Here is a 19,623-nt window from a genome sequence, read left to right as displayed (position 1 = left end):
GAGGGGAGAGGAGAGAAAGAACATGAGCAGGGGAAGAGGCTGAGGGAAAGGGAGAAGCAGACTGCCCACTGATCAGGGAGCTGGCCACACGGGCTGGATCCCAGGAGCCTGAGATCATGACCTGAGCCAAAGGTAGACTAACCGACTGAGCCACCCAGGTGACCCAATCCTAGAAATTTATAATAGATTTTCTCTGTGTACTCCTTCTACTATGAGTCATATCCTGGCCCCCATCTCACTTAGCCCTCTGAAGGAACTACAATTATCTGCATTTTATGGAGGAGAAAAGTGAGGGATAAACCACTTGCCCAAGGTCCCAGAGCTAGTAAGTGACAGAGCTCGGATCCCAGTGCAGGTAGATGACCTCAAAATCTCTATACTCTTAACCATCACATATAAGCCCTGCCAATTTATATCTTTCATTGATATTTCTCTTGACTGGTTGACCTCTTCCTTATCTACTTCTTTTTATTAGGAGGATCAGCCTTTTGTGATACAAGTTGCAAAAATTTTTCTATTTTGCCACTTACGTTTTGACATTGCTTAAGGTGTTATTTTGTTTGGCAGAAATTGTGAGCTTTGTGTAGTCAAATTATTAACCTCTGCTTTTATGCCTTCTGTACTCTGAATCATAATTAGATTTTCCTTCCCGTGCCAAGATGCTAAAGGAGTTTTCTCATACTTTCTGTTCTCAATTTTTATATTTTTATTTAAATAATTAATCCATTTGGAGTTTATCCCAGTGTGAGGTACAAATTGACACTTATTTTTTTCCCACATGGTTATTCAATTGTCTACACCATTTATTGAATAGCACACCTTTATTATATACTAAGTTCCTGTATTTATTTTGGTTTTCTTCTATACATTCTATTTGGTTACATGCTTGTATAATTTGTACTTTTTCTTTTCCCCAATGAGCATTTTTTTAACTTTTATCTTTGGTTCTCTGTAGTATTTGGCATTGTTGACTAATTCATCTTCTTTGATGTACTTTCAGTGCTATATTGCTAGGTTACTGAGTAGGTGAATAAACATGTACTTATGGCACTAGTAAGCCAGGGGCAACAAAATGTTAATAATGAAGATATAATCTCAGAGGTCACCACAGGAAAAAATCATACATTTGTTTGGCTGTCCCTACACATACTTCATATCTTATAATACTTTTAAGATTAAAAAAATTTTTTTTTTAAGATTTTACTTATTTTAGAGAGAGAGAGAGGAGAAGCAGAAGGGGAAGGAGAGGGACAAGCAGACTTTGTGCTTGGAGTGGAGTCCCACATGAGGGTTGATCCCATGACCTGGATCCCATAACGCATCACATGACCTGAAACCAAGAGTGAGAAGCTTAACCAACTGAGCCACCCAGACACCCCAAAAGAATATTTTTTAAATAAACTCTACACGCCACGTGGAGCGCCAACTAATGACCCTGAGATCAAGAATCATATGCTCTACTGACTGAGCCAGACTGTGGCTTCAAAAATTTCCACCAGTTTGTGCTAATTCCCTAATCTGCATATCTGATCTAGACCTCTCACCTGGACATCCTACAGACCCTCAAACTCAACATATCCAGAACAAAATCTGCCCCTTCCCCTTCAGGTCTGCTCTTTGCCTGAAGGTCCCTCTCTTAGCGAGTAGTCCCTCTAGTCAACTATGCTGGACATTGGAAAATCATTTTTAATTTTACCTCTTATTTATCGCTTTCCTTCCCCTAATTAATCGCTAATAAATATATAATAAATAAAATACATTTTATTTATCAATATTATTATATTATATAATGTTAACAAATTAATAATTAATATTATTAACAAATAAAATAAATATCTAAATAATTTATCTATAATCATTAATTATTATATAATTTTATATTAATATAATAATATATATTTATATATTAATAATATATTAATAATATAGTATCTATAAGATATCTAAATGAAATATATATTAATATCAACAATATTGACATTAAAAGATAACATTATTAATAAATTAATAATTAATAATATATTAATGCATATACATAATATTGTTAATAAAATAAAGATTTTATTTATTTGAGAAAGAGAGAGAGAGCATGAGATGGGGGAGGATCAGAGGGAGAAACAGACTCCCTGCTGATCAGGGAGCCCAAGGCAGGATTCGAACCTGGGATTCCAGGATTATGACCTGAGCCGAAGGCAGATGCTTAACCAACTGAGGCACCCAGTTGCCCTAATTAATTGCTTTTTAAACACCTTAAATCTATTTCTTCTTCCTCATCCTTATTCCAATTATGCTAATTTAAGCTCTCATCACCTTCTTACTTAGACTGCTGAACCTCCTGGCCTTTCACAGTTTGCTATTTTCAGTCCACATCACTGCCAGAGAGATTAAGGTCTAAAACTCAGATGAGTGATAACACTGCTCCCCAACTCAAAATGCTTCACTGGCTCTCCATGGCCTTTGAATAAAGTGTCAAACCCACTATGGTCTGGCCTCTGTCTACCCGTACGGTGTCATGTACAGTGGCCCTTCTTTATTGTGCTCTGTACTCCAATCATATAGAGAAGCTGGCCACCCTCCTTCCTGCTTCTGTCCTTTGAATAATTTGTTCCTTCTGCTTGGAATTTCCTTCCCACTCTTTTCCAAGACTTAACTCATCACTTCCCAGAGACTTACACTTTAATTCTCCCTACAATTGACTAATCTATTCTTGGAGCCCTTAGTGTACCCAAAACATCTCTATTACTACACATATTATCTTGTATTATAATTATTTTCAGGCATATCTGTCTTCCCAACTGAACAGTGAGCACCCTTTTTTTTTTTTAAAGATTTTATTTATTTATTTGACACAGAGAGAGATCACAAGTAGGCAGAGAGGTAAGCAGAGAGAAAGGGGTAAGCAAGTTCCCCACCAAGCAAAGAGTCCGATGCAGGGCTTGATTACAGAACCCTGAGACCATGACCTGAGCTGAAGGCAGAGGCCTAATCCACTGAGCCACCCAGGCGCCCCTTAGCATCCATTTTTTTTTTTTTTTTAAGATTTTTATTTATTTATTTAATAGAGATCACAAGTAGGCAGAGAGGCAGGCAGAGAGAGAAAGAGAGGAGGAAGCAGGCTCCCTGCAGAGCAGAGAGCTCAATGTGGGGCTCTATCCCAGGACCCTGGGATCATGACCTGAGCCGAAGGCAGAGGCTTTAATGCACTGAGCCACCCAGGCACCCCTTAGCATCCTTTTTTAAAAAAATATTTCGTTTGTTTATTTCAGAGAGAGAGAGAATGTGAGCACATGAGCAGGGGGAGGAGCAGAGGGACCAGCAGACTCCCTGCTGAGTGCGGAGCCTGCTCTGGGCTCGATGTTGGGCTTGATCCCAGGACCTGAGCCGAAGTCAGATGCTTAACCAAGTGAGCCACCCAGGTGCCCCTGGACAGTGAGCATCTCTTTGAGAGCAGAGACTATTTTATTAGTTCTTGAATCTCTAGTACCTGGCATAGTCCTTGTCCTAGAGTAGGGCCAAATAATATTTATAAGGTAAAGGAATGGACATATACGAATGTCCTAGAAGTGGGACACCTCAGTGGCTCAGTCGGTTAAGCATGTGCCTTCAGTTTAGGGATCCTGGGATTGAGTCCCACATGGGGCTCTTTGCTCTGTGGGTAGCCTGTTCTTCCCTCTGCCTGCTGCTCCCTGTGCTTGTGCTCTCTCTCTCTATGACAAATAAATAAATAAGATCTTTAAAAAGAATGTTCTAGAAGTTTCAAATAAAAAGATATGTTCTGGGGACTCCTGGGTGGCTCAGTGGGTTAAAGCCTCTGCCTTCGACTCAGGTCATGATCTCAGGGTCCTGGGATCAAGCTCCACCTTGGGCTCTCTGCTCAGCAGGGAGCCTGCTTCCTCTTCTCTATTGTCTGCTTCTCTGCCTACTTGTGATCTTTCCCTGTCAAATAAATAAATAAAATCTTTAAAAAAAAAAGATATGTTCTATAGTTTGACTTGTAGAAGACTAGTAGGCTATCTGTCAGAAGGACTTTCAGGCTGTTTTACAGGCTTAGAAACCCAAATTTTCCACACAGAGAGAATGGTCCCATTATTTAGGAGCAGATTCATACTAACCAAGCTTATATACAAATTTAACAATTTATTAATTACAACTAGTAATACAATTGTCATAAGTACAAAAATACTATTTTATGTGTAACTAGCCTATCCTGAACCTGAAGGTAAGCCTGTATGGGAAGATACATTATTCATGCATAATTGTTTGCACACTCCATGGAAGAAATAAAACAAACCTAATTATAGAGGGGCAAAAAAAAAATCTTACTCTCTTTATATATAAATTACAGGTAGACATATAGTATATAAACAGATAGCTATCTGGCATATCTGTAGTATTAAAACTTCCCGGGGGGGAAGCAATTCGGAAAAAGACTGTCTAAAAGGCTCCTTAGGGCTGACAGTAATGGTAAAAAGCTTGAGGCATACTAGTTTAACTCCTATACTGATTCTTTCTTAAGGAATCAGAATTAGCAGGGTTAATTCTAAAGTTCAGATGTTTGATGGCATTAGGCAGATATGTGTCTCTATAATATCAGAGCCTATAACAGGGTGATTATACATGAAATTCATTGGCTAAGACTCTTTTCTTTGAATGGGCACTCAGAAGAAAGTCAGCTTCCATTGGCTTCAAACCTTCCATTACTTCTTGAATGACTCATTTTCTTTTTGGATATACTATACATATTCAGTATTTCTCGGGGGGCCAGTCCATTTCCTGGAAAATCTTTACATATCTTGGTTGGGATTCATCACCTTCTGAGGTTCTATAAAGTAGTGGCTACAAGTTGGAGACAGAAGTCTGAATCTCTACTATGCTGCCTGTTTACACTCTCGTGAGCATCAGTAAAATGGGAGTAACAACACCTCCCTTAATGGGTTTTTAAGGACTAAAATGAGAAAACATATATAAAAAGCCTTGAGCAATAGCTACTTTTAGTACCAAATTGGGATGAGAGCTCTGTTGTGTCATTTTGAAAGTGTGTTTGTGTGTGTGTAAATGCATGATTAAACACTAAAGACTTGGGGGCGCCTGGGTGGCTCGGGGGGGTTAAAACCTCTGCCTTCAGCTCAGGTCATGATCCCAGGGTCCTGGGATCGAGCCCCGCATCGGGCTCTCTACTCAGCAGGGAGCCTGCTTCCTCCTCTCTCTGACTGCCTCTCTGCCTACTTGTAATCTCTGTCTGTCAAATAAATAAATAAAATTTAAAACAACAACAGCAACAACAAAAAAAAAACCACTAAAGACTTGGGATGCCTGGGTGCCTTCAGCTAGGGTCATGATCCTGGAGTCCTGGGATCAAGCCAGGCATTGGGCTCCCTGCTCAGTGGGAAGCCTGCTTCTCCCTCTCCCACTTACCCTGCTTGTGTTCCCTCTCCCGCTGTCTCTTTCTCTCTCTGCCAAATAAATAAAGTCTTAAAAAAATAAAATAAATAAACAGTAAAGACTCAGAGAAAACTGTTGTCCTTGGCATGATGTTAGATTCTAGAAAATTAATAAAGTGAGTGGACAAACACTAAAAAATGTGTTTTGTTGTGTAAACATAACCAATTACAGTCATTTAGGGATACAGCTTAACATTTAAGTCCTAATTATCATGCAGCAGAGTAACAATTACATATATCATTAAATATGCATTGGATTAATCTCGTAAATTTTATTTGATTATAATAGTAAAGTACTCATTCTGTATGGTAAGGAACAGTCTTATAGTTAATTGCTCACAATGCCTAAGTCTGTTCACTATTTACATTAAGTAAATGGGACATGGGCTCCTGAGTTTGCTCTGCACTGGAGGTAAAGCTGGATTATCCATCCTTGATTGCAACTATGCATTTTTTTCTGTGACCTGTGAGATAAAGTACACTTCCTTACTGATGTATACCAAGGTACTAAAGAAGCAAGCAGCAAAAGAAATTCTATTTAATTGCTCAGTCTTCTGGAAACAGGTTTCTAGTAAGTAGATATGATTCAAATAATGAAAAAAATTCTAATGTGGAGCACTGCCCCTACAACTTCTAAACAAGCCCCAGGGTCATCCTATGGAGCACTTCTAGAATTAGAAGTACAATTATAATTTATTTGACCCCCACCACGAATTAAATATTTCATATATATATATAGTCATATCCTCACAAAACTCTTTTGAGTTAGTTATTATAATTTTCATTTTACACATGAGGAGAAAAAAGGCACAGAAAGGGGAACCTGGGTGGCTCAGTGGGTTAAGCTGCTGCCTTCGGCTCAGGTCATGATCTCAGGGTCCTGAGATCGAGTCCCGCATCGGGATCTCTGCTCAGCAGGGAGCCTGCTTCTCTCTCACTCTTTGCCTGCCTGTCTACTTGTGATCTCTTTCTGTCAAATAAATAAATAAAAAATCTTAAAAAAAAAAAAGGCACAGAAAAATAATAATTCACCTAAGTACTTGAAGGTGGTAAAGGGTAGTAGTTAGATTTTGTAGTTAAATTTTTTGGATAAACAGAAGCCACACAGCAACAATACATTCCTAGTTCACCTAATGTTTTGGATTCTATCCAAAGCCTGATGACTCGGGCAGATATTCTACACTTTGTATAGATCAAAAAGAAGTCATAAGGAAGAGGGAGAAGAGATGGGTAGCAAAAGCCTGAATTCATGGACACTCTGCTAAATGGCTATGGCATTATGAAAATCCTGACATCTGTTAACTCTTCAGTTTGAAAGAGTCAGAGGCATTTTATTAGTTACATTTGGTCAGATCTGGTTTTCATTTCATTCTGGCTGTGCTACCCCATAATTAGCTGAATTGGGACAAGTGGTTTTACCTTTCTGAGACTTATTTTTCCTTTTTTGTAATGTAGGATCTGCAGGACCCTTTAGGAAATTTTTCCCCCTCTCATTCACCTCTGAGATCTTTAGGGCCCTTTTCCTTAATGCAGAAGCAAGCCAGATATGCCACCATGTGGAGAAATGGCTATATAGACCTTACATTTCTGTAAATAGATTAGCAGGAGTGCTTCCACCTTTCCTCTGCAGAATGGTCCTAGTTGAGGGGGATCAAGTTAAATAAGCAGTCTAGGAACCTTCTGCAAAGAAAAGGATTGATTCCTTAACTCCTTGGACGAGGGTGGTCACAAAGAAAGATAAAGAAGAGTGGAGTATGGGGTGGGGGGGCAGTGCAGGAAGGAGGAAGGAATTGGTCTCGAATGTATGAGGCAGCAGCAGAACCTGGGGAGGCTGGAACCAGTTCCCAACTGGGCCACAGGGGAACCCTGTGCTTCTGGGAAAGTGACTTTATGTGTGTGAACTCACAGAGCTGTGAGCTAAGAGCTGTAATCCTTGAGGCTCTCGCCTTCTGTGGGGTGAAACCCTCTCTTCTGAGCCCATCATAGGAAGATACCTTGCCTTGAAGAGCCCTTGTAATTGGCAAAGGACTGTGCTCTAGGACCCAAATTTCTGGCTCACTTACATGCACTAGTTATACCTCAGAGCTTAAAGGAGAAGAAGTTGAAATCCAGAAGAAAGCATAGACTTTTACTCTCTGTTTATATCTATTTGTATACCAAACAACAAAGAACCACCTTGGTTAGAGGAAAAATAAATATCAGATGAGATAAAGTTTATAAACTCTTTCAGCATTCAGGACAAGTGAGTAAGCAGAAATGATAGAGAATCATTTCCATAGGAAGGGAAGCTTAGAAACTACATTTCTGATTCTAAACACAGCAGCTTAACAGTTGAAGAGGGGCTGTTGGGATATTCTGGACTCAGTCAATGGCAGCTATCTTACAGACCCTGGCAGTAGGATACAATTTTCCCTACTGGGTTTCAAGTTCAAAGGCCAACCTCCTCCATTAAGAATGGAAGGGCTTGGGGCACTGGCTGGCTCAGTCAGTTAGGCATTTGACTCTTGATTTCCACTCAAGTCATGGTCTCAGGGTCGTGGGATCAAGTCCTGCATGGTGCTTGGCGCTCTGCAGGGAGTGTGCTTAAGATTCTTTCCTCTTCCTCTCCCTCTGCCCTTACCCCCTTGCACGTGCTCTATCTCTCTCTAAAAAGAAAGAAAGAAAGAATAGGAGGGCTTGGAGAATGTGATATCAATTTGTCCTGAAGGTCAATCTTCAAAATATTAGTCCAACATAAACTGATCTGGGACATTATTAAGGCAAATTTCTCTCTTAAGATGTTTTTTTCAGGGGTTCCTGGGGGCTCAGCTGGTTAAGGTGTCCCAGTCTTGATTTCTGCTCAGGTCATGATTTCAGGGTTGTGAGATCAAGCCCCATATCAGACTCTGTGATGGGCATAGAGCCTGTTTAAGACTCTCTCTCCAAGGATGCCTTGGTGACTCAGTCAGGTAATCATCTTTCTTCAGCTCAGGTTATGATCTCAGGGTCCTAGGATGGAGTCCCATGTAGGGCTCCCTGCTCTGTGGGGAGTCTGCTTCTCCCTTTCCCTCTGCTCATGGTCTCTTGCTCTCAAGTGAATAAATAAAAAAATTTTTTTTAAATATTCTCTCCCTATGCCCACCCCCTTTTCTCTCCTTCTCAAACAAACAACAAACCTATATATATCCCTATATCTATCTATCTATGTATTAAAAAGATGTTTTTTTAGATTCCTTTATAGATGTTTAGAAAGAGGAGAAAGAAGGCACTTGGTCATCTCTGCTATGACAAGTTAAGTACAAAGTGCTCTGGAAGCATATAGGAGAGTTACTTAACCCAGAGTTTGGGGAGAGGGTGCAGTCATGAAAGATGTTCCTGAGGAAGTGATGTCTCTGTTAATTTAAAGTGGAGGTACCTTGGCCTGAGACATTTCATTCTTTTTCTTTTTCCTTTCCTTTCCTTCCCTCCCTTTTTTCCATTCCTTTTCCCTTCTCTCCGCTTCCCTCCCTTCCCCTCTCTTCTCTTCCCTTCCCTTTCTTTTCTTTTTAGAGGCAGAGAGAGGTGGAGGTTGGGGCAGGGGGAGAGGGAGAGAGGAATCTTAAGCAGGCTCCAAGCCCAGCATTGAGCCCAACGCAGGGCTTGATCTCACGACCCCGAGATCATGACCTGAGCCGAAATCGAGTCGGACGCTTAACCAACTGAGCCACCCAGGCACCCCAAACTGAGACATTTCTGAGAGTGAAATGAGACAATATTACTAATTGTAAGGGACAACAAGAATAAACCAGGATTTTACTGAGCAAATTGAGACTTCTGGTTACTCTATTTATAAATCATGTTCAGGTACTTGACCTCCAGTGAAAGCAGGGATCTCTTCACTTTTTACTTTATACGTTTTGCCTAAGTGACTTTCTCCATACCTTTGCCTTTACTTGCTCATTTCACAAATATTTGTCCAGGATGAACTTATGGGCACAGAAGTTACAAAGAAGAAAGGACATAGTGCCTGCCCTCATGCTCTGTCTAAAGACACACATCCAAAGAAACAATTTTAATACAATTATACAACTTTCGTCCTGGCCTTTCCTCTGAGCTCTTACATCTATCATTTCCACTCAGACTGCAAAACACAAGTCCAAAACAGAACATTTAATTTCTCCAAATCTGTTCTTCCTGTAGCTAGTCTTAAAATTGATGCCACTATCCACTACATTGCTAAAGGCAAAAGCCTTTAGCAGATGAGATAAAGTTTATAAACTTTATAAACTTATAAAGTTTATAAACTGCCCTAAACAGTGTTATCCTTCTTCTCACTATGCATTTTAATTTCTCCACCTTTCTTAAGCACAATGACTAAATTGGGGCTTAGAATTCTAATGAGGGCCCAAGATCAATTGAAGCAGAAGGGTAATTTTCAAGTGTTTAAATGTTATGTTTTTAACAAATAGATCCCAGTGTTAATGTGGGATTGTTTTTTCCAGAATAGTACAACATTGATGACTCATATTCAATTTGTTGACAATCATGACATCCAGATCTAGATATATGCCCTAGGCTGTCTCAAAAAACTTCAGTTTAGGTGAGAAAGACATGAAGATAAGTCCTCAAGAGTCTGACCCTATCTCCTCTTTGTGAAGAAGGTGAGTGGTTGCAGATGTGTAAAGGTGTAGGTGAAAGATCAGTGTTGATTGACTGTTGAACAATGGCTGTATAAAAGGACAATTATTTCTTTAAAAAGTTACTTTAATGTTTCTATCATCTTATTCTCCACACAGCTGCCAGAGTGATCCTTTTAAAATAAATCTGATTACCTCTCTCACCACACACTAAGGAATCTTTCATGAGCCATCTCTGCAAGGAACCTACTCTAAAACATTTAACATTCAAATCCACACTCATTGGCAAAATGTTTTCCAAACTGGTAAACCCTAAAACCAAATCTCCTTCAGTCAAAAAAAAAAAAAAAAAAAAAAAAAGAAATCTGGTTATTCCTTTGCTCTCAACCCTTGTGAGGTACTCTACCATATCTCCCCCCAAATCCAAAGTCCAACCGTGGCTTACAAGATGATGCATGATCTGGTTTCTGCCTGTTTCGCAACTTATTTCACTATGTTGCTGTGCTGAAGTCACACTTGTCTCCTTACTTCTTCCCCAACAGGCCAAGCAAGTCCCTATCTCAGGGCCACTGCAATTCCTCTTTCTCTTCTCCTAGTTTCCCTCTGGAAATCCACCTGCTGCCTCCCTTAACGATTAGGTTTCTGGTTATGAACTCTTTCAATTAGGAGGCTTCCCTTGTCTATTTCATCTAAAAGACCAGGCCCACATCACTCTTATTCCTTTATTCTGATTTATCTTTTTTCCCATAAAACTTAACACATTACTGGGGAATTACCTCTTATTTAGTAGTATGTGTATTGCTTCATGTCAATCCCCCCCACTATGGTATGAGGCAGAGACTGTTTTGTTTGCTGCTGAGTCCTCAGCACCTAGAACAGGGTCTGCTCTTTAAATATTTGTTGACTAAATGACGAAATAGACTTTCGGGATACAGCAAATGTAAAACTACGCTATAATAGAGCTACTGACATGATGCATAGTAAAATGTCTGGAAGAGTATACCAAAACGTTAACTGTTTAATCAATACAGTGGGAGCTGGGGTGAATTTTCGCTTGTGTGAATTTTCTGATTATTTTTCAGAACGAATTTGTAGCCTTCATATATTAACAGATCAATCAAGAGGCCACACCAGCAGAAAATGCAAATGAATTTAAAGAGAGGTTGGGCAAAATTTATGAAAGACAGACTTCTAAATAGATGTAGGAGCCTCATGGGGACGATAACCACGGCTTCAGTGCCCTTCCCCACACTTCAGAGCCGTGTGTTCCCAAGTCACTCATAAGCCAGCCGAAATGTCTTCACCTGGAAAATGGGGACAATAATAGTGCCTACCTCATAGGTTGTTTTTGAAGATTCAATGACACCATGGATGTCACCTCCTTTGTAACAATGCCTGGCATGCAATAAATACTCGACAAATGGTAGCTATTACAGTAATTAGTAGTAGTAATAAGAGATGCTGGGACATACCTAGCCCTCAAGATTGACATCAGAGTGGACCACCACATCCTCTCATCATTGCGCCTCAGTCTGGGCCCCTGAAGCCCAAAGAGGGGATGGTTCTTCCCAAAGAAGAGAATTTCCACGTTCCAGAAGCGTCTGAATAAAACGTACCCTGTTTACCCTCACACCGTTCAGTCAGTCTGGTTAATCCACGAGCCCCACTACAAGACCCGCTCGGCCTCGGCTGCCTTCGCGGCCACAGGGGCGGGCAGGGGGGAGTGGGAATGTTAGAAACACAAAAGCAGGACGGTACCGGCCCGCTCCACCTCACCGCGCTCTGGAGCGGATCGAACGGCGGCGCCACGCACTGGCAAGCCTCTGGCGACCGGCAACGCGCCTCACGCCAAAGGGACTGCTGCCCGGACTCAAGTCAGGCAGGCTGCTCCGTCCGCCCTACCCCCCGGGCCTCAGCCAGAGAACAGCGGCGGGCGCGCGGCAAGGCCGGGGCGCGGGCCGAAGGCCGAGGGCGGAGGGCCGAGGGCCGAGAGGGCGGCAGTGCGGGGCCGCGAGGGCCGGGGAGGGGCGGCGGCGCGCTCGCGCCTGAGCCGCTCGAGAGCGAGCACGTACCCCCGGGCGCGCGCGCGGCTGGCGGCTCCTCGGCGCGGAGGCGGGGGACGCGGCGAGGTGAGGCACGAGGTGCTGTGGGGCGGGTGGGGACGGGGCGCGAGCCCCTCTAGCGGCTGAGGGGGTGATGTGGACGGCGAGGGGCGGTGGCGACAGGGGCGGGCTGCGGACCCCGGGCTCGGGAGAAAACGCGGCGCGCGGGCGGGCGAGCTGGCGGAGCTGGGCCACGCCGCGTTTGGGGGAGGGCGGCGCGGGCTCGGCCTGACCCGTCCGTCCCGCCCCGCGGCGTGCCTAGCGCGCCCCGCCCCCTGGGCGGCCCTGCGCGGCCCCGCGCGGCCCCGCGCGGCCCCGCGCGGCCCCAGCCCCGGGATTCTTGTCTCTGCGGTGGCGCGCCTAATTACGCTGGGAACAGACGCCCTGGTGTCTTTGCTCCTGACCTACGTTACTTTTCGAGTTTTCAAGTCGGCCTTACACACTAGGTAGTTCACCTCCACTTTGGAGCTGAGGCCGAACTGAGACTCAGGTAAAATGACTTGCCCAAGATCATACAGCATAAGGAACGAGGTGAGGAGCTCCGCTTTGTCTGCAAATCTCCAAACCCTACACCTGTCCCCTGCATCACAGCGAATGCCTGTCTTCCTCCTCCCAGTGGCTCTGAATTTGGCAGATTAATTTGGAGCTACCACCCATCCTTTCATGAACGTCAGTGTCAGAAATGTCTCTCATGAGAAGAAAGGAGAGGAAGAAGAAGCTGCTTATTGGAATATTGTGCTTATGATATGGAATGTTTATGCGTTTTTTACTTAACCATCTCTTTTTTAAAAATGATTTCTTTATTTATTTGAGAGAGAGTACGAGAGATAGCATGAGAGGGGAGAAGGTCAGAGGGAGAAGCAGACTCCTCATGGAGCTGAGAGCCCGACGTGGGAGTCGATCCCAGGGCGCTGGGATCATGACCTGAGCTGAAGGCAGTTGCTTAACCAACTTAACCCATCTCTTTTAACCTTTGTTGAAGTGTCGCTGCTGCTCACTACTTTTAAGACATGTGCAAGTAGCAGTCTTTCAGAACTTCACTTCTTTAAAAAAAGCAGCAGGCCTGAAGGTTGTGAAGAATTGGAGATACTCCACATACAGTAAGCGGTACCAGAGTAAATGAGGAAAGTTCAGCAAATTTTGGCTTTTTTTTAAATTACAGAGCGCATAATACCTTTTGCTAAACCCATTTTTCTTCAGAGACTAACTTTTCCTGGGACTAGAGCAGGGGGAGAACCATTCCTATCCCAGCCCACTTAAGAAAAGACAAGTTCATTGATAGCCATGTTATCTGAATGTCATATAGCCTTAAGGATGAATTATACCCCAAGCTCAGAGTACCTGGTGGAAGAAGTCACTCCAGGAGAACTAAAGATGAATTCACCTTTTGTGAAACTAACATTTGTCCATTACGTTTTCTTTATTGAGTTCTTTCTCTGTGTTTGGCACTTTGAAGCGTACAGATGTGTATTGGATAGTAGTCCCTGCTTTTATTTAGTCTAGATATGGGAAAAAATATGCATTCAGAAGTAATCCTCACAAAGTAGAATGGGATGCCAGAAAAGAGATAGCCAAGAAGCTGTGGGACCATAGGAGAAATGTTTTCTTGACTTAGAGTGAAGTATGACTCCATTTCTGCCTTCAAGAAAATACTTTATACTGTTGTTTAAACATTAAGTATTTGTTCAAAGAGTAAGTGACCAAACGTTTGTCGTCATAGGGTTCCTTGGTTTCTAGTAATAGAAGGTCATTCGTATTAAAGTATTATTAGAAAGATAAAGAAATGGGAAAAAATCCAAACAGTTGGGCCATCCTTGGGGATGAGGATCTCAATAGCCAGAGCTCATGGACCAAATTCTTTGATTAATGAATGACTGGGTTGACTTCTGTCCTTGTATGTCTTACACAAGATTAAGATTTTTCTTTTATTGGGGCATCTCGGTGGCTCAGTGGGTTAAAGCCTCTGCCTTAGACTTGGGTCAAGATCCAGGGTCCTGGGATCCAGCCCCGCATCAGGCTCTCTGCTTACAGGGGGAGCCTGCTTCCCCCACCCACCCACCCACCCCGCCCCCTCTGCCTGCCTCTTTGCGATCTCTGTCAAATAAAGTCTTTAAAAAAAAAAGATTTTCTTTTTTTTAAATATTTATTTATTTGACAGAGACACAGCAGGAGAGAGAACATAAACAGGGGGAGTGGGAGAGGGAAAAGCAGGTTTCCCGTTGAGCAGAGAGCCTGATGCAAGGCTCAGTCCCAGGACCCTGGGATCATGACCTGAGTGGAAGCATATGCTTAATGACTGAGCCACCTAGGCGCTCCATGATTAAGATTTTCACAGGAGATCTGGCTACTTTAGCTATAAGGGTGAGGTATACAGTACCTACCAGAACCATATGAAATGTGGGTGAGTCAGTTTCTCAAGGGAAAGAGGGTTAAGGAGAGAAGTGATAATGCATAGAGAAAAACAATAGTTGCTTGTTAGAGGTATGTAGCCTTTATAGAGAGCCAGGTACCACTGTGTCTTATTTATATGGATTTTGGTATTTAATCTTAATAAGGACTTAGGTACTATTTTTCATCCCCACTTTACAGAGGGAGACACAAGGTTTATAAAGACAATAATAATTGGGGAGCCTAGTTGGCTCAGTCGGAAGAGCATGTAACTCTTGATCTCAGAGTCATGGGTTCGAACTCCACATTGGGGGTAGAGATTACTTAAAACAGGGGCACCTGGGGGGTTAGTTGATTTAAGTGTCTGACTTTTTTTTTTTTTTTTTTAAGATTTTAATTATTTATTTATTTTTGACAGAGAGAGACACAGCGAAAGAGGGAACACAGCAGGGAGGGTGGGAGAGGGAGAAGCAGGCTTCCTGCCAAGCAGGGAGCCCAATGCAGGGCTTGATCCTGGGACTCTGGGATCATGACCTGAGTCGACGGCAGAAGTGTCTGACTCTTGATTTGGGCTCAGGTCATGATCTTGGGGTCCTGGGATCAAGCCCTGTGTCAGACTCTGTGATCAGTGGGGAGTCTACTTGAGATTTTCTCTCTCCCTCTGCCCCTCCTGCTGCTCTCCCATACACTTTCTCTCTCTCTCTTTAAAATAAGTACATCTTAAAAAAAAAAACCCATAAGACAAAATTTTTAAAAAGATAAAATAATTTGCTTAGCATTACAAAGCTAGGACGTGGTAGCTCTGAATATGTTGCATTGTCTTCTCTGCATCTTGTCCCTTTGATTTATTTTCTGATCTATATACCACTTTGGTTTGTTCACAGGGGTCATCAAACTTTGGTGTATGTGTTGGCCAGTTTTGACATCTCCTTGAAGGAGCGCTGCATTGAGGAAAATCAAAACAAGACTGTTTGCAAATTTTAGGGAATGGACCGTTTGGGTTCCTTTAGCAGTAAGTATAGTGGGAATAAGTTCCAGGTGAATATTAACAGCAAACTCAAGTGGAAGTTAATCAAAGAAGAAAAATAAGCACTTTGAAGTTAAAGCCCTGTGAATCTAATCCTAAAGGAATAAGAATATCAAATCAAAATAAAATTAACCAATACTTAATTGATTGCCCACTAAGCACATGACACAAACATATAATCCTAGGTCTTGTAAGAAAACTATGCTCAGGCATAATATGATTAACCTACAGTTTAATTTAAGAAAGCAGTTGGGGGCGCCTGGGTGGCTCAGTGGGTTAAGCCGCTGCCTTCGGCTCAGGTCATGATCTCAGGGTCCTGGGATCGAGTCCCGCATCAGGCTCTCTGCTCAGCAGGGAGCCTGCTTCCTCCTCTCTCTCTCTGCCTGCCTCTCTGCCTACCTGTAATCTCTCTCTGTCAAATAAATAAATAAATAAATCTTTAAAAAAAAAAAAAAAAGAAAGCAGTTGGATTTCTCTTTAGAACCAATAACACATTTTAGATGTCTTGATAAAAAATTAAGTAAGTGGTAGAACAAAAGACATGCTTCTCTACTCCTTCCCTTTTAGGGGGAATTTGTGCTCTAAGAGTGAACCACAGTATTATAATAGTAATGCAGAAAATTATGCTGTGTGTGTGAAATAAATTCAGGCAGCCATAGCTATGGAGAAAAAAATACACTGCCTTTTTTTTGTTTCTGATGATAAGAGATTTGGCAGAAATAGAAATTCTATTGTTAGATGTTAGTAGTGTTCCAATGAGAAGAAACAGAAAGCCACTTTTTAGGATATTTCCTTTTCACCAATTTCTTAAAGAACCTCATAGTTACTCTCTCATCACACATATCCATATAAAGTTAGGACAGAATGAAGTCTTCAAAACCTCTAGTTCATATCTCTCATTTTACACATGGAGAAAACAGAAATGAATTTTCCTGATGCTAAAAATGTAAACTGAAACCACTCCCATTCCCTTTTGTAAAATACAAAAAAAAAAAAAAAATTTTTAACTTTTTATTTGGAAATAATTTCAAATTACAAGAAAGTTGGAAGAATAAGAATCATACAAAAAATCCCCATAGGCCCTTTATTAATTTCTTACTCCGTTTTTGTGTTTTGTTTCTCTGTAAATATGTAGACTGTATATAATATGTATTTATATGTTCTTTTATGTGTAAGTAGATATGGATATCCCCCTTTTTTTTCTCCAGAATCTTTTTTAATGGTAAGGGACATATATCATGGTCCTTTACCCCTAAGCATTATAGTGTTTATTTCCTGAGAATAGGGATATTCTATTTCTTAACTTCAGTAGGGTTACCAACTAGTAAATTTAACATCAACATGAAATAGATTTATCCGATCTGCCATCTAGTTCATTCAGTTTTGTAAGTTGACTCAGCAATGTTCTTTATGGTGTTTTTTTCCTTCTAAGACAGGACACAGTCAGGAGTCAGGTCTTACCTTAAGCCTTAAGACCTTAAGTCCGGGGGCGCCTGAATGGCTCAGTGGGTTAAAGCCTCTGTCTTCGGCTCAGGCCAGGATCCCAGGGTCAAGCCCCTCATTGGGCTCTCTGCTCAGCGGGAAGCCTGTTTCCTCCTCTCTCTCTGCCTGCCTCTCTGCCTACTTGTGATTTCTCTGTCAAATAAATAAAAATCTTAAAAAAAAAAAAAACCTTAAGTCTCCTTTTTTTTCTTTAAAGATTTTATTTATTTATTTAAGAGAGAGAGAGAGAGAGCATGAGAGGGGAGAAGGTCAGAGGGAGAAGCAGACACCCTGCAGAGCTGGGAGCCTGATGCGGGACGACTTGAGCGGAAGGCAGTGGCTTTAAACCAACTGAGCCACCCAGGCGCCCTCTTTAGCCTCCTTTAAACTGAAACATTTCCACAGCCTTTGTCTTTAGTGATATTCACACTTTTGAAGAAGACAGGCTTTTCCTCTCTCCCCCGTTTTTAAATTGAAGTTTCTTTTTTTGTTGTTGTTTCATTGAGGTTTGTTTGGTCTTGTTCTACACCTCATTGGTGATAATCATCTTGAAGACCCAGTTATGGTGTCTCTTTGAGTTCTTCACTGTATAATTTGTATTTTTCCCTTGGGTATAAATTTAAAAAAAAAGTGTAAGGATACACTTTCAGGCCATTAAGTACCACATTCCTCATCAAAATTTCTCCCAGGATTTTTAATATCCATTATGATTTTCCCTTAATCCAGTCTTTAATGTCATGCAAAATGATGATTTTTTTCAAATCCAGCACTCTCCACATTTCCTGCTTAGCACTTACAGAATTATATATGTTATACAGCTATATGTATTACGTGTAATATATATAATACATATTATATAATTTCTTGATTATATAATCAAGAGACCTGTCTCCCTTATTTCATTGATGTATTTATTGTAAGTGTGGACATGCGAATTCCTATTTTTTCAAGGGTTTATAATTCATTATCATACTTATTTTGGTTCTCAGATTGTCCCAGTTTGACCTCTGTAATCTCCTTTATTCTGGCTCCTACGTCCTTAATAACACCAGTCACTATTTTGAGCATCTCCTTACCTTTTGGCCGCATGTTCTGGGTACATCTCTTATCTTCCTTGCCCCAGCCCTGGAATCAGCCACTCCCCTGAGGAGCCTTGGTTCCATTTTTTTTTTTTTAGATTTTTATTTATTTATTTGACACAGAGAGAGAGAGCACACAAATAGCGGATAGGGGGAGCTGCAGGCAGAGGGAGAGGGAGAAGCAGGCTCCCTGCTGAGTTAGGGAGTCTGATGCAGGGCTCAATCCTAGGACCCCGGGATCACCAAGCAAGCCAAAGTCAGACGCTTACCCCACTGAGGCATCCAGGCGCCCTGCCCTGGTTCATTTTAATGAGGGCTGATATTAGAGACCAAGATCTGGTCATTGCTACTAGCATGTTTTGTATCTTGGCTCTTAGACCTACAGAGCTGTGAAATATCTGTGATACATGCTATGTACATATACACCAACATACATACATATTTACCCATACATACACTTGTAAGAAATCGTGAGTTCCCATTGATACCTCCAGTTCATCTTCTTAAGCTTTTTTCTTGTTTTGCTCCATTTTTTATTTGTGTGTCTTTTCCTTGGTGAGAACCTTGACACCCAACATCAGCACAGTCTTCTAATACATCCAGAATTGTGTCAGAGTTGCTTTTCACATACCACTACATGAAACAGACCTCCTTCAACAAGTTCAGGATTTGTTAGCATCATTGAAGACTGAAGTTATATTGTTAAATGTCCATAAGCTGTTTAGATTTTTTTTTCCTTTTTAGTGTGGTTATAGTATTCTTTTGAAATACTATTAAGTTCATCTGTTCATACTGCTTTCAGTTTTTCCTTTCTATATTTACTAATTCAATTTTTTAAATTCAAGGAACATAACTACACTTCCAAAAGCCAAAACTGTAGAAAAAGATGTATTTGGAGAATTGTTACTCCTTCCTATGTCTCTTTCACTCCATTCCATTCCCTTTCCCCCAAACCCTTGTAGGTATCCAACTTCATTGTTCTCTAGTTTAACTGTCCTATATTTCTTTTTGCAAAGATAATCGGACACACCTATGTTTGGGGGTTTTCCCCCCATTTTGTACAGGATGAGGTGAGCGCATAGTGCATGCTATGTGCGCTTTTTTTGAAAAAAAATTTTTTTCACTTAATAGAATCTTCTGGAAATACTGTTTTAGTTTGTAAAGGTTGTACTCATTCCTTTTTTTTTTTTAATAGTTGCGTAGTACTCCATTGTGGGGGTACTCCATAGTTTGTTCAACTACTCTCCAGGGCTTGGATATATTTAGGTAGTCTTTTTTATTTTTATTTTTATTTTTTTTTTTAAAGATTTATTTATTTATTTATTTGACAGAGAGAAATCACAAGTAGGCAGAGAGGCAGGCAGAGAGAGAGAGAGGAGGAAGCAGGCTCCCTGCTGAGCAGAGAGCCCGATGTGGGACTCGATCCCAGGACCCTGAGATCATGACCTGAGCCGAAGGCAGCGGCTTAACCACTGAGCCACCCAGGCGCCCTAGGTAGTCTTTTTTAAT

General features: G+C 41.4%; 1 protein-coding gene across 2 annotated transcripts in view; it reads left to right on the top strand.

Moving 5' to 3' along the window:
* The first annotated feature begins 12,087 nt into the window (after positions 1 to 12,087).
* TADA2A (transcriptional adaptor 2A) overlaps positions 12,088 to 19,623 on the top strand; it is a 50,352-nt gene continuing 42,816 nt past the window's right edge. Inside the window, exons 1-2 of one of the 2 annotated variants that reach the window (XM_082707452.1) lie at positions 12,088 to 12,165; positions 15,411 to 15,538. In XM_082707452.1, the coding sequence (XP_082563578.1) occupies positions 15,514 to 15,538 (25 nt within the window). In that variant the 5' untranslated portion in view covers positions 12,088 to 12,165; positions 15,411 to 15,513. Of the gene's footprint in view, positions 12,166 to 12,466; positions 12,670 to 15,410; positions 15,539 to 19,623 lie in introns of those variants that run through there. The other variant, XM_082707453.1, reaches the window with a different exon arrangement.

This window comes from Mustela nivalis (assembly GCF_964662115.1).
Source record: "Mustela nivalis genome assembly, chromosome: 17".
NCBI classification, from domain to species: Eukaryota; Metazoa; Chordata; class Mammalia; order Carnivora; family Mustelidae; genus Mustela; species Mustela nivalis.
This window is presented reverse-complemented; position numbering and strand designations above follow the sequence as displayed.